This window comes from Sinocyclocheilus rhinocerous, unplaced genomic scaffold (assembly GCF_001515625.1).
Source record: "Sinocyclocheilus rhinocerous isolate Xijiao unplaced genomic scaffold, SAMN03320098_v1.1 scaffold258, whole genome shotgun sequence".
NCBI classification, from domain to species: domain Eukaryota; kingdom Metazoa; phylum Chordata; class Actinopteri; order Cypriniformes; family Cyprinidae; genus Sinocyclocheilus; species Sinocyclocheilus rhinocerous.
This window is the reverse complement of record NW_015634010.1, coordinates 592,532-608,627: the sequence shown is the minus strand read 5'-3', so window position 1 is coordinate 608,627 and position 16,096 is coordinate 592,532. Positions and strand designations below refer to the sequence as shown.

General features: G+C 36.4%; 1 protein-coding gene and 1 pseudogene across 1 annotated transcript in view; both read right to left on the bottom strand.

The window, feature by feature from the left end:
* The window catches only part of LOC107744901 (T-complex protein 11-like protein 2), an 8,509-nt gene extending 4,844 nt beyond the window's left edge, over nt 1-3,665 (bottom strand). The window contains exons 1-5 of the mRNA XM_016558721.1: nt 3,568-3,665; nt 1,593-1,773; nt 1,166-1,298; nt 746-866; nt 436-659 (exon numbers count right to left, since the gene is read on the bottom strand). Of these exons, the coding sequence (XP_016414207.1) occupies nt 436-659; nt 746-866; nt 1,166-1,298; nt 1,593-1,764 (650 nt within the window). The 5' untranslated portion in view covers nt 1,765-1,773; nt 3,568-3,665. The remainder of the gene's footprint in view (nt 1-435; nt 660-745; nt 867-1,165; nt 1,299-1,592; nt 1,774-3,567) is intronic.
* An 845-nt stretch (nt 3,666-4,510) lies between these two features.
* On the bottom strand, nt 4,511-15,893 carry LOC107744900 (plakophilin-2-like; annotated as a pseudogene).
* Between the last annotated feature and the right edge of the window lie 203 nt (nt 15,894-16,096).

Below are 16,096 nucleotides of genomic sequence, written 5' to 3'. Positions count from 1 at the left end.
TATATATATATATATATATATATATATATATAAAACCCCCAAAAACTACTAAAAATGACAAAAACACTAAATCTTTAAATAAGAGTAAAATAAACCAGAAAAATTAAAACTGATTGAAAATATTAATATAACTACAATAGCATCTCAATGTTACTAAAATAACACTAGTTATAAGGCCACCCATAATATATGATTTTTGCATATGTATGGTTTCAGTACACTACATTTTTTCTTAAATTGAGAACCAATTTTAGTACGGAAGTAATTGGTGATTCAAGATTTGTTCATGAAAATGTACGTACCTGTACACAGATTTCATGCACAAATTTGAATGAGACGCACTATTTGCATGTTATTACACCAGCCAATGGGTGCTAAATTGAAATTGACCTATAGTTCTACAAAGCTATAAAAGAAGACACCTTAATAACATACTTGAACAGTGTCACTAAGTTGCCCGAGTTCTCCTTGAGCTTCTTGATTTCATCGTCTCGGACCGGCGCACAGAACTTGCCCATAGTATTGATGATGTAAGACACAAGGCCCTGGATATCAACCGCATTGTTGTCAGCCTGCTGGCGGATCAGGTCCATGTCCAGAACCTCCATGATCTGAGTACGCAGGCGATTGGCCCCGGGGTTAAGGAAGGACAGCAGGGTCTTTGATGATAGGAAAAAAATGATTAAGAAGGCATTTGCCATCAGACTGCTTTTCATCATTGTATCAGAGTAAATGTGTAACTTACATCTCTGATCTCATCCAGAAGTTTGATGGCGTAATCGTACTCAGGAGGGTCATCATTCAGCTCAGATTCAAGACAGTCCCAGAAGGCCTTGTGCACCATATCCTTAACTTTCTTCTCCAGGCTTGAGGGGAAAAACGGGTTGGATTCAATTGTTATATATTTATTATATATCTATTTTATTCATTAATTATATTAATTTTGTATAGTTGTACATTTCAAAATGCAAAATTGAAAGCAAAATGCCTAAACATTGAATTTTGTATATTTTAGTTGTATATTTGTGTGTGTACATTTTCTTGATCATCACCCTTAACTCGTTCTTGACCCATGTCTATAGTTATAAACAGTTACCAAGGAAACTGAACATCAAGTGTGGGACCCAGATCTGGAGATGGTAATTATATAACAACAGTTTAGTACCTATTTTGAGGTAGATCCGGAGGCTGTAGGTGGAAGTTCCGGTTGACAACGATCTCATGAGCCAGGCTCAGATTAGAAAGGTCCCTAGCCGAGGCCATGACCTCATCAAGCGTTAGGGTTTTTGGTGGGCTGCCTGAGGACACAGTAGCAATACAGGTTAAAAGACCAATAGATTCTTCTATACAACAAAATATGTTTCGATAAGTGTTGTTACTGTTAACTAAAACGATCAAAACTGTTTTTGTTAACTGAAATAAAATATAAATGAATGCATTTTTAAATCAATAAAATATATTAATTATAAATCCACATAAAAATGACTAAAATGATAACTAAAAATATCAAATTATTTCTTTATTTATTAATAAATACTACAATTGTATATAAATAATACTAAAATGATAGTATATTCTAACTGGACACTTACAAGAAGGAGAGTTGTGTTTGCTGGATGAATCGCTGGTGAAGCTCTGGCGAGAACAGTCCACATCGCTAGACGAGGTCAAACTGTCGCACCTTTCCGATGACTCTGTGTCACTGTTCTGGTCCTCGCTGACCACCGTAGATGTGGAGGTGGGACGTTCATCGTTCCGGGGCATTGTGAGGGGCTGGTGCAAATTATGAAAAAAAAGGTATTGAGGAGAGTCTTGTGGCTAAAATTTAATTTTTTTGGGGACAAACTTGAAGCTGATGCTTTCAGTGGAAATGGGGCAACCGCTTATATGACAATAGGATAAAGTTAGAGCTGGCACACTTTCAGTGCTGGAAAATTCAAAAAGCTTTGTTGACATAAAGAAAAGTGACTTGCAAAGGCAAGGGAAAATAAACGGGTAACAAAAGGGCTCAGTTATATTCATGTGGCCCACAAAGGGACATTGCATTTTAAATGCGATTCAGATGTTAACCGGTGCTGTCTCTTGGGTAACAAATAACACCAGATAGCAGCGTGAGCTTTAAAAGCAAACCTATCGCGTTACACCCCTCTGCCTTTAAAGGCTTCACTACACACCTGTTTCCAAATGTAACAGAGTAACGGCTTGTCTTTCAGGAAGTTGAGTCAGCATCAGTAACAAAAAGTCAACAATGACCTTCATTAATTAATAAAAATGCATTCAGATAGTAAGTTAGAAACTAATCCTACCTATTATTCTTAATGCTCCGACAAAACTGCTTGTTATCTTGTAATTAGTATTTGTTACAATAGAAATACCTACATTTTCTGCCGGTGCTACTGTAAAACAACAAGAATTTGAAATCGCATTGATTCTCTGCACATTCTGAGAGTTAAAGGAATAGTTAAACCTAAAATGTAAATTCTTTCAACATTTCCTCTCTCAGGTCGTTCCAAACCTGTAGTACTTTCTTACTTCTGTGGAACACAATCTCAGTCACTATTTACTTTGATTGTGTGGGGAAAAAAATGCTCTAAAGTCTCCTTTTGCATTCCACTGAAGAAAAAATAAGTCATACTGGTTTGGAACAACATAATGAAGTCACAATGGTCAAATGCTCACATTTGGTTTTATTTATTCTACATTATATTTATTTAGTGTTGTTATAATTTCTAAAACAATAATGTTGACTTCACTATGCATGATAGGGCACTTCTATGAACTGTATACCTCAACTTGCTCCTGAACAGTCTCAAGTTTATAGCAATTAACACAGTTACAAATACCAGTACTTCTACCAGTATTTGGAGCCTGGTTACAATAGAAAGACCACAGGTTCAAGCCCTTCCAATCTTGTTACTCCCAAAAGAGAGTGTCTATTTTGAGGATAGGAAAAAAAGCATAGACCGGTTCAATAGTTCTGGTGGTAAAAACAGAAACCCATGCACATGCACATCCTCAGTCAGGTTTACATAAAGAGGGACCGATAACAGCACCACTGGCACTGGTTACGGCTCCTGCAGCTCTGGGCCCTAAAAGGAGGTGCTGTAACAGCGCGACACACACACTCTCACACACACACACACACACACACACACTGCGCTCAGCTGCTCTGCACACGTGACCTTATCTTCAGCACACAAACAAGGACAAAACACGAGCAAACTGTCAAAGCAGGAGAGCAGCCGAACTGGACTTTCCAGATCATGCAAACCCCAACCCATTTAAAGATTAGCAACGTGAAATTAGTAAACAGTCGCTTTATGATTTGGATGTGAGATAAATATTAATAAACAAGACAGTGAGCGCGCCTGTACATTTAATAAAGCGAACAACGCAAAGACGTACGTGTTCGACTTAATTTTCCACTGTTTTATAATAAATGCTTTAGTCATGCATTTCATTCAGTGAGTCAATGATGTAAACATAACCAATGTCCAGCTCTTTAAACTTGCAAAGAAATATCATATATATTATATATATTATCTATATAAACTATGTAACAGTTACCTGAGTCAAGTCCTCGAAAGTGAGGACTTGGCAAACAACAGTGGACAACCGAGTTTTTCCTCGATTTGCAGAATGCTACTCCTTCCTTAGTACACTAGGACTTTAAAGGGCTCTTTAAAATGTCACTTCGCTAGTGTTTTGTGAAACAGGGAGAATCTATTATTCCGCAGCTATAGGGGTGTCGATATTTTGCCTTGGATTTAAGAAGTAAAGTTAATAAGAGAAATGAACATGTAGCTGTCAGAAAGAGATATTAAACTTGGAAAATAGGCACGAGACGGTTGTTTTATAATAAAACTACAACAAATGTCGACAACATGCCATGTACAAGACTAGCACGCACCCCCTAGTAACATAATGGCACAGTCCAGCTCGCATGAGCTTCTTTGTTTACGGATGTGACGTAAAAGAACATTAAAAATGCTTTGTGGACAAAGCGAGCTACTGTACAAAGTAACAAAGCATAAAACATTAGTAATTTATTGTTGAGGAATGCATGTGTCCGTTTCATCCGAACGTTTTGATTCTGTTCTGATTCTGTCGATAACGTAAAGGGATTTCGATCTTTCGCTTAATCCCTCCCAACGAGGATTATGATGATTTGTTATTATTCAAAAGACTTCAAATCACTTCCTGAACCTTTAGCGTGATTCTCAACTTCTCGAAATCATCACGAGTATTGTTTATTTAAAGTATAATGTCAAATTCATTTGAGTTTTTTATTAATGCTTTATGCTTTAAAAAACCGTGTTTATAGAGCGTTGAGAGCAGACTGTACTCAAACAGAACCATGGTAACTAAACAAACAGACAATAAACCTTCAGTGACTGGAGAAAATATTGTAGCTTATTTGAAAATAACAAAAAAATAACTTGGACACTGTTTTGCTACACAATGCTAGGAAGTGGCTTTACCCACTGCAAAATAAAAACAAATACACAAATATCTTTGTTGATGAAAATGCTTTAATATTGCTATTTAAACAGAACAAAGGCAGTACAATTCTTAAAAAGTTCAGTAAAAAATAAATTAAATTTGACCGACATAACTATTATCATTTAATTAAAACACAGAGTAAACTATTAAGTATTAAATGAAGAAAAAAAAGCATATATACAAACACGCACCAAAGCCATGTTATTAGCACCATTTTTTATATATCCTAAAAAAGCAGGTGAAAAGTCTTGTTCATTTGTGGTATATTTCTGGATCCCATTAATCACGAACTGAATTCACAGCCTTCACGGTCCTGTTGTTAATGAAGTCAGTTTTCCTGTAACCGGCCTGCCATAGATAAAAAAAAAAAAACGGATGACAAGAGTTAATATACATGCAATGAAAGCAAAATCTAAAACACGTGAATTAGTTTTCGATCAGTAGTTCTCAACCAGGAGTCCGCAAACTTCTAAGGAAGCCACAGGATGATTTTAAATTATTTTTAAAAAGACGAAACATGCTTTAAAAATAAGCTAAAAAAAACAAAAACTAAACATCAAGATTTCTTATTTTAACACACTCCCTCACCCCTTTGAAGAATCAGGGTTCCCATTGAGAATTGAGATATATGAGTTAGCCTAATTTTAAAAGTGTTATTTCCAGACCTGGGAATGTCATGCATATTAATAAAATAGTAAAACACCATATAGGTGTTGATTATAGATATCTTTATTATGGATATACTTTTTTTCTAATTACGCCAATCTCTAAAATATTTTATTGGTTAGACCTTGAGTAAAAAACAAATAAATACATATTTACTAATCTCTTTATTTTTAAAATGTGTATAGGTAGTATTTATAAAGTTTTAGCTTTTAGTTTTGGATCTGTTTTTAGTTGTTTTAATACAATTGATTGCTTCTGTTGTCCTCATTTGTAAGTCGCTTTGGATAAAAGCGTCTGCTAAATGACTAAATAAATAAAAATACATTTTAAAAATATATAGGAGCACTTTTTATGTTATTGTTTAATTGTTTTCTAATATTAGTAAATCTTTGCATCTTTCTGACCATTTCTCACATTATACATACTATTACTCTAATTGTTGGCCTTTTTGCCACTTTTATAGATGGGAGTGAAGCACAAATGATCAGGAGAAGGTGAGGCAGAATAATGAGATCAGGAAATGATGTGAAAGGACACAAATTTGCTTCACTGCATTAGTGCCATAAATTGATGTACACGAACACCAACTACTAAGTTTTGTTCTATGCCTTCCCACAGTTAACTGCATTCATTTCTTCATTGTAAACACTCTTAATATCTTGAGTAGCTGCCCTAAACTGACCTACATCTTTGACTATTGGTTATAATGTACTGCTTGTTTATTTATTTGTCCCCCAAAATAGTAAGTAATAACACTTTATTACTTCATGACTGTAGGATGCAAACATGCAGCAAAACATCTCACCTTTTTGAAACTGCTATGCAGCTCTGAATGCCTCCATAGGATATGAAGTAAAATACAAGCCGCCTGGCCCGCCCGTGTGGGTCCAAACCTAGATTTAATTGAGAATTAAATGTACAAATTAAATAAGTCACATAAATTACTTTTATTGTGAGTTTTATTATACGTCCCATAACTGAAAGTTCCTGAAAATGAAACTGTACCCGTTGTCTTTAGTGCTGATGCTGATGATCTTGGGTAACGCTCCTTGGTTTATGATGGCACAGGTGTTCGGTACAGATGCATGGCTCAGATTGATGAGAATGCGACAAATCATCACAGTGACCTCTATAGGCTGCTCTACACTTCGGTCAGAGTTTGGCAGGATGGCAACCAGCTCTGGTAACACCTGTTTAACTGTAGAGATGTTCATAAACCATTTGTTTATTTCCTCTTCTGCCTGACACAGCCATGTGCTGTTATTGTGTATATTGTTATATAATGGCAGCTCACCAATATCTTTGTGCAATTCTCGGTAACGAGAGATGTTTTTTTAGCAGTGACACAGATATTCTGATCTCTTCCTTCTCTCCTTCTTGTAGCATCTTCTTCACCTGAGATAGGCCTCCTTCTTTTTGCACGATGAAGTGTGCGATGGCTTGGGATAGCTAATGGAGATAAAAGACACTAATCTCTAAGCATGAATGTCATTTGAAGTCAATGCTGCTTATAGTTATTTTATTGAGATTTATTTCTATATTCTACCTCTCCAGAGCAAGCTGTGAGGTTCTGCAGTGCTCCAATGGATGCCTCCTTTGTGTGCTGGTTTGTGCTGACGGCAATGAGAGAGAGATACATGCGGACAGTGATGGCGCTCCAGAGCCACTCCAAATCGTGAGGGCTGCCGTTCTCTTCGAGTAAGGGATAGTCTGCATCTGCTTCCTGAGGCGAGACACAACATATGATGCCACATAGGAGGTCAATTTGTGTTCGACACCACTACATTTGCATTAGAGATGGCATTTTGGTCAGTCTGAATACTCAACAGGAAAAAGTCAAGCTGTACGTTTTCATCCATTACATCATCAGCGACAACATTTAATCACCCAAAAATGAAAAATTGCTTATAATTCATCCACTCTCAAGTCATCCAAGATGTAGATAAGTTTGTTTCATCATTGGAACAGATTTGGAGAAATGTAGTATTACATCACTTGTTCACCAGTGGATCCTCTGCAGTGAATGGGTGCCGTCAGAATGAGAGTCCAAAAAGTTGATAAAAATATCACAATAATCCGCAAGTAATCCACACGACTCCAGTCCATTAGTAAATGACTTGTGAAGCGAAAAGCTGCATGTTTGTGACAAACAAATCCATCATTAAGATGTTTTTGCCATTGCTTCCAGCTTCCTCTATGCATAATATTGCTTTCTCCAGTGAAAATGTCATCTTGTCTTAATCAGGAGAGAAATATGTGCAGATCAAGCACGTTTACAAGTGAAAACAGTTCTACCCAAATAAATCGGTGTATTTTGATGTGAGAGAACAACAAGAGACAGACTCTCACTTCACTGGAGGAAGTGTCATTATGGATTAGGGACTCGAAGCAATGGTTTAAAGTTAAAATGCCATAATGGATTTGATTCTTACAAACATGCAGCTTTTCACTTCACAAAATGCTTATTGATGGGCTGGAGTCGTATGAATTACTTGCGGATTATTGTGATGTTTTTATCAGCTGTTTGGACTCTCATTCTGACGGCACCCATTCACTGCAGAGGATCCATTGGTGAGCAAATGATGTAATGCTGAATTTCTCCAAATCCATTGGTGATGCAATGCTAAACTTCTCCAAATCTGTTCTGATGAAGAGATAAACTCATCAACCTCTTGGATGGCCTGAGGGTGAATACATTTCAGCAAACTCTTTGTTTAATCTACGGTGTAACACTAACCTCCTCAGTGTTTTTGGGACTACTGAGGATGAAACATCCGGGGTCGCTAGTTTCTGCATTGTGATTTTGTTTTGGCTGTTGTACCACTGGGGAATCCACACGTGGCAACTCACAATCAAACCGATAAGAAAGATTGTGCAGGATGCACACACAGTTTTCTGTAGCCTAGAAAATAAGAATTAATAATTAAATTATTATGAATTGTTCAACAGCTGGAATAATCACTCCGGATCATATTAGATAATATAACATTACATAAAACATAATATCTGGCTTTCTCTTTACTATCTCACAGAGGCTGAGCAGCATAGTTTCTTATCACCCAATAGGTATCACTGACGTAAATGTGGATGGTCACACGCTTACGCATTCATCTGTGTCACAAAGTTCCGAGCATTCAGAATGAGTCGTTTTAAGAGCTTAGTTTGAATAAACTTTATATTCCCCACTGGAGAGGACATTCTGTGTTATGAAATCTATCTAAAAGTTTTCATAGTACAAGAAATCAAGCTCTTTTATCTTCAAAGATCAAGGAAAATGTGATTCCTTGTGATATGACTCCTTTAATTATTAGACATAAATGAAAGACTTACTGTTGCTGTTGATAAAGATGGGGATTTAATGTGAGTAGCTCTTTACCTTATCATCAGGCTTGTAGTCTGCAATGGTACCACGGATATAATAGATGATGCACTCAATGAGACCCTCACAGTCCCGCATGGCTTTACGTCCATCTGGACCAGCTGAACTCAAATTTCTAAAAAAAAAAAAAACAACAACAACAAAAAAATATATATTGTTTAAAGGCAGAGTAAGTGATTGAACGCGCTCTCCACCACATCACGAGTAGACACGCCCCTTATTGCTGATTGGCTACAAGTTTGTTTTGCGATTTGGCCCGAATCAGTTTTCTAAAGTGTTTTTGAAAAATCACATACCCTGCCTTTAATAACACCTTTTATGTAGAAATGCAATGCAAAGTAAATACCACCAAGGCTCACCAAATTTTTTAAATAAAAAAAATACAGAAAAAACAGTAAATATTATTATAATTTAAAATAACCATGCTCTGTTTTAATATATTTTAAAATGTAATATATTCCTATGATGACATAGCTGATATTTCAGCAGCCATTACTCCAGTCTTCAGTGTCACATGATCCTTCAGAAATCATTCTGATATGCTGATTTGGTGAGCTTTTAAAAATCTTTTGTAATATTATAACTGTGTTTAATGCTGCCTAAATTTCTTAAAAAAAAAAACAACAACAAAATCTTACTGTCCCCAAATGTTTGAACAGTAGTGTATATTAGAATAATGTATATGTATAACTTTGGCAGTTGTAGCACTAAGAACAGCTTGGATTGTCAAAATAAATCTGGTTCATTTAAAACCTGTTGTATCTTCTCTTTCAAATGGTAATACCTAAGGCAGCCAGTAGCATTGTAGAAAATGTCGGGGTCAGCAAGGAGCTCCAACTTGGGGTCTTCCCCTTCCGAAATGCCTGAGCAGGGCACCAGCACACTATCTGTGAGAGGTTTGGCCGCTTCTCTAACGAGCTGCTCTTTCAGGAGGTCATGAGAAGACAGATTCCACAGCAGCCCTGGAGAGAGAATAACATCTGCAAGATTAGTGGCAGGCTAGAGGTCACGTGTTCAAGATCTGGATGTTTTCTTAGTTGGAGACATGGTTTGAGTTTAGCTGGATCAGCTAAAGTGAAGTCAAGTTTGACTGAGTAATGAAATATAAATGCAGCAAAACTTAAAGGGTTAGTTCACTCAAAAATGAAAATTATTGTCATTAATTACTCACCCTCATGTCGTTCCAAACCCGTAATACCTCTGTTCCATCTTCGGAACACAAATTAAGATATTTTGATGCATTGTGACAGCTCTCTGACCCTCCCATAGACAGCAAGGGTCCTTACACCATCAACGTCCAGAAACGTAGCAAGCAGATCAGTAAAATAATCTACGAAGCTACGAGAATACTTTTTGTGCGCATTTTGGAGAATATCCACTGAACGCAAACAGCGTATGTTGTTCTGTGTCAGCCGAATAAAGTCGTTTTTTTTTTCTTTCTTTTGCACACAAAAAGTATTCTCGTAGCTTCGTAAAATTACGGTTGAACCCCTGATGTCACATGGATTATTTTACCGATCTCCTTGCTGCGTTTCTGGACGTTGATCGTGTAAGGACCCTTGCTGTCTATGGGAGGGTCAGAGAGCTGTCACAATGCATCAAAATATCTTAATTTGTGTTCCGAAGATGAACGAAGGTCTTACGGGTTTGGAACGACATGAGGGTGAGTAATTAATGACAGAATTTTTATTTTTGGGTGAACTAAAACTTGAAATACTGTAAATGGCTGTCTTACCAGTGAGCTGCCGTCGGGTCTCGATGTCTCGGTTCTTCTTGAGCAGTGTCAGGATCACTGGAAGCCCCTCACAGTCTTTGACTTCCATTTTGTTCTCATTGTTTTCAAAAACAATATTTCGGAGTGCGCTGACAGCAGCCAGTTGGAGCTCCTCGCTCTCACTCTGCATGAGCTTCAGCAGCTTTGGGATGCCTTGAAGATAAAGTACCTGAGCAGATGGAACTTGCTAAAATAAGAAACCTCAACATTGAAATGTGTCATATTCTACAATTTTGAATCTTTTATTTTTTTTCCCCTGTAAGACTTCCATGTAAGTCTTCTGTTAGTGTAGTCAAGGTTCTTGTACCAACATTTTTACATATTTTAAAATGTAATTTATTCCTGTGATGGCAAAGCTGAATTTTCAGCAGCATTACTCTAGTCTTCAGTGTCACATGATCCTTCAGAAATCATTCTAATATGCTGATTTGATCAAACCATTTATTATTATTATTATCAATGTTGAAAACACTTGTGCTGCTTCATATTTTTGTGGAAACCTTGTTTTTTTCAGGATTCTTTTATAAACATGAAGTTTAAAAGAACAGCATTTATTTGAAATATAAATCTAAATAAACTAGAAATATTTTGTGACATTTTAAATATCTTTACTGTCACATTTGATTAATGCATCCTTTCTGAAAAAAAAATAAAAATTTCTCAAAAAAAAAACGAACTGACCCAAAACTTTTAAATGGTAGTGTATGTAATTGACCTTTTATGTTTGGTTAAGACCAGTTCACACCATCTTTCATCAGGACAGGCGAAGTTGCTGAGCACCGAATCACTGTTGATATGTAAACATGGGCGGCCGTGTGTGCTGACAGTTGTAATGTCAACCACGATCATTCAGAATAAATTGCAGGTTAGTTTTCACAAATGATATGGGTGGATTGGGGAAGTAGATTTGTGATTATTAACATTATAGTTCATCTACATACAGTAGTACATAAAACTTTAAGAAGAGAAAAGAAAATCCAATTATATATGACAGGTTTCATATACTCTATCAGTAGCCAAAAAAAAAAGTTATTTTTAGGGATGCACAATATATTTGTATAATACTGGTTATTGACAAATCTTAAGAGATTTAAATATTTTGTAATTGGATGATATTGGATATTATAATCTGCATGCTAATTTCCCCTATTTTTATTATGTATTTAGATGCCTTTGCTGTCATATAAGGCTCACTTAAAGTTAATCTATAAAAATACTAATAATTTAAAATGTATTATTTTTTCGCATATATTATTTAACCAGACACAGTTTTAATATTGTCTATTCTTGGATTCAAAGTGAATGCAGGAAATCCCCTTGGAGCTTCCTGTGTTTAAGTGCCTTTGCTCAATGATTCAGTGGTGATAGATCATGAATTACATCTTAAACCACTACATTACACCACTCCTTTTTTATATGAATTGTCCTTTGAACGTTTGTTGTAATGTTTTAAAGTCAAGTTTGTGAAGGTCAAGTACTACGGAAAATGAACAGCAGAAACGTAACTAAAAAGTCAATGAAACGCTGTTGCCAAATGTTGACATCCTAATAATTTACTGTCCGACTGCACTGTAAACATGTAAACCACACTAAATGCATTCCTCTCGCTTTCTTCCACACCCGTTTTCCACTTAATTAAAGTGCCACCTCACCATGTAGTACTATGACTCATCGTTTCATTTTGCCCGAGGTGTTTGTTATCGATGCAACCATAGAGGCTAGACTTTGAGGACTGTGCGAGATATGTCATCATTTTTGGGTGGATCATACTAGCATATCAGCATTTCATTCTAGTCATTTGAGAGTAAAGTATTACTTACCTTTTTCTTGGCATCAGGACTGTTAAAGCACTGGTTCTGTATGAAGTTAGCCGCGGTGATTTGTGTTTCCATATTATCTGGTGCAAGGAGATTTACAACCTCTTTTAGTGTCATCTCTGGACCTAGTTCAGCTTGTCTGCCCTTCCTTCAACACACAGACATACAACAGAAATATAGTTCTGTTAGAGTTCATTCCATCTAAAATAGTTCAGACCAAGTTGTGACCAAACTTGTGCATGTTTTTTGGGCAATGTATAAGCTAATGTCTTTGTTTCAAGGTAATTGCCATATGCCATTTTTAATGTATAATATAATCAATGCATTCACCGCGCTCTCCCAGCTAATTAAGTGCCAAGACCTATGTTTTTTTTTCTTAAATTGTGGGTACAATGTTTATGAACAACATTTTTAGCCTGTTCCCATTAATTTGTTTCAGATGTTGACCTGGAGTCTGTGGATTGATTATGATCACCTGATGTTTGTCGTTTTCTATCACAAGAGAGTATTATATATAAACACATACATGCACAATTATCTCAAAATAACTATCTCGGCAACAGTGGAGAAAGAAATCGCACTGCATCATTATATTGGATCCGTGCATACAGGGGCAGCAGCCTATAAATACTTGATGTTTAAGTGCCACCTGCTGTCAGAGAGTGACATTTGCGTCTCATTCAGCCCGTCTGCTGTTTTTGTTTCGTTCAGATTTTTTATGTAGTATCACAAAGCTAAAGTCAGACCATTTTGTTTTTGTTTCAAATTTCAAAATGTTACAATCTAAATAACATGTATGCAGCATCTTTGTTTGGATCGTGATTAAAATACACAGGCAAAACCTTAGTTTACTTGCATGGGGAAATTTATTTTATTTGTATTATTTATGTATTTGATTTGGGATTTGTTTTAACATTTCAATTTACTATATTGTTTGACATTTTCAGTTTCACAAAGTAATGTGCAGCGTTTTGGTCTGAGAAATAACAAAAGGACACCTTTTTTAAAATCTGTGTTAAATCTCATTTTGTTAAAAAGAAATTGTGAGAAAATTGTATTGCGAAATCACTACTACTACTACTACTACTACTACTAATAATAATAATAATAATAATAATAATTTAACCAAACTGTGAAAAGTTTTTTTGTCAATTTTAGGGCAATGTATAAGCTAATGTATTTGTTGCAAGGTAATTACTGACAAACTAATACTTGTATAAATACTTATATAATACTTGTATTAAAATCTATATAATTTGTATTTATTATATATAATTAATTGAATAATACACTATATTTATTGTTGCTGTTTACATATGTGTCTGTGTGTGTGTGTATAAAGTGAGTTCTTGCCTTAGGACAAATTTTTGATCCACTTCAAATGTGGACTACTGTACTTTAAAGCTATATATATATATATATATATATATATATAAAAAACATACACTTATTAATATTATGAAGTGCAAATTACAAACAACAAACTACATTAATCTCTCTGCGATATTAAAATAACATAAAAATGCTTAAATAGCACTGTCAAACCATATGGGTGATGAAGTTTGATTAAGCAGCTAAAATGTATAAACTACTGGCTTACTTTGCTGATCCTGTCCTTGCATGTTGTGTGACCTCCAGCTTTTCTATCCTCCCTAAACTTCCAGACTGCTCCTCCATGCTGATTAGTGAGCCAGGTTGGGAGGGTTGTCTTCCTGCAACAAACTCCAGGCTTGGCTTCCGTATGCGGCTCTGCCAGGACACGTTCTCTGATTGTTCTTGAACACCAAAACCCCCCTCTCTCGGGTTGCAGAGGGTCTTCTGAAGGGTGTGCTTCTCTAACTCCATCCTGTTTCTCTCTGCAGGAGCATTGTGTGGGGTATTGGGTAAAAATACGTCATCTGTATCATCTATGTTATTGTTCTCATACACAGGCTTACAGGGGAGCTGAGTGACAGCCGACAGGCCTGCGAACCTCGGGTTTCGCAGAACCTCGGTGTGGGCGTAACGTAAGATTTGTCTGTTCATATGGAAACGGCTGACTGTAGGGGCCGAGGGGAGAGTGAGAGAATTGGACCCCCAGCATAAAGCCGGCCGTTTAGCGGTGTAACGAAAGCTTCCATAGCCTCTGTGAAATCGAGGTGGCTCGGTACTTGACCACTGAGATCGATCAACCATCCGTGACAACCTTGTGGCTTCATGAATGACGGAGAAAGTCCGCTGCAAAGTATAGCGCATGTCATTATCTCAAGTGAATCAAGTTAGTGATATTAAAGGATTAGGCTAGTTCATCCAAAAAAGGCATGGAAATAAACTAATACTTTAGTTCATTTCTGACACGAACTCCTCAAACGGCTTCAGAAGATGTAGAATATAGTGCACAAATCATACAAAATACTTTTATGCGACTTTTAAGGTGCTTTTTGTCATTTTTTGGAACCAGAAAGCTCTAGTTACCATTCACTTTCATTGTAAGGCAACAAATGATGACATAATTTTAATTTTTGCATGAACTATCTCTTATAGAACACATTTATCCCACTGGAAAATTGTCTTTACCTTCAGGTGTAGACTTCCTAAAGATGAACTACTTGAAATATGACAGCTGGACAGACTGTCTAAGAGAGATGACTCTGCAACGCCCAAAACACATACAATTGGACCGCATACAATACAACACAATGGAAAACATATTCTTCATGATCACTTACAAATCCTACTAAATAGGTCTGAATGAGTTGAGTTCTGACAAACTAAGGTAGTGTTCACTTTTCTCAACTTACAAAAAGTTACCAAATGTGTTTATTTGTAACATTGTTATATTACATAGTTATTATATTATATTACATTTTATTTATTTTTATCTATCTATATATTTTATTATAGCTGTATTTGGACTTCAGATATTATTTGAAGTTCCTTGAAGTACTATGTAAATATTACGCTACAAGAAAATAAATCATGTATAATAATTCAGTACCGTGATATACATCAAAGTCACTTTGATATCACACTGATACTATGGTAGAACCACAGTATTTTTGTAAATAATATATATTTTAAAAATGGAGGAATAAATACATATGCTTTTGCATGTTATTTTATACACAAATAAAATGTAAAATAAAATAACCAAAGGACAGGAGTTAAGAACAAAGGACCATTGAAAGCTGACCATAAAACAATTGACTGGCATCCTGCATTTTTTCAAGAAATATAAACATGTAGCCTATAGCCTACACCTGTACTCTATCCCAAACCAAAACACTAATCATTTTTTACATATTTGCTTTTATTCTATGCAGTTTCATTCCACATACCTGGCGGTTTTGGTTTCTTTCTTTTCCGAGAGAGAGTGAGCTGCACTTGTTGCTGTAGTCGGTTCAGCCGGTGTGCGTCCGCGAGAGCGAGCTTGTCCGCCTGCGGTAACGCTAAAGATGAATCTACCGAGTGAAAAGCGCCGTGAACGGGCAACACAGACCGCATAAAGTCTGCCTCCTCTGCCATCGGGACTTGTGTGGCTGAAGGGTCAGGTGCTCGAGTCTCTGTTGGGCGTGTAGAAGCGCTGTGGTTGTTCTTTGTGTTCAGGGTGTGGTTTAAACATGCGTCACATCACACAGATCGTGTTGGTTTCTACATATTCACCAGCTGAGCACCTGCGCTCGTGAAGGTGGACGAACTTTCACTGCGGATTGGACTGACCCAATGCTGGGGAATGGTTGGCTCTTGGCAGTGAAGTGTGGCATTCTTCATTGTAGCGCAAAGTCCCAGGACCACGACGCCCCTCCCACAACATACATTGAAATACTACCATGTTAACAATTTCTGCCAACATACAGCAGTTATTGTTACCACAGTTTTATTGATACGGTATTTATTATCCACTGTTATAGGTTTAATAACAACCAAATGTGTTGTTGTACTGAATATTGCTATGCCTGCTTCGCATAAGCTACAACA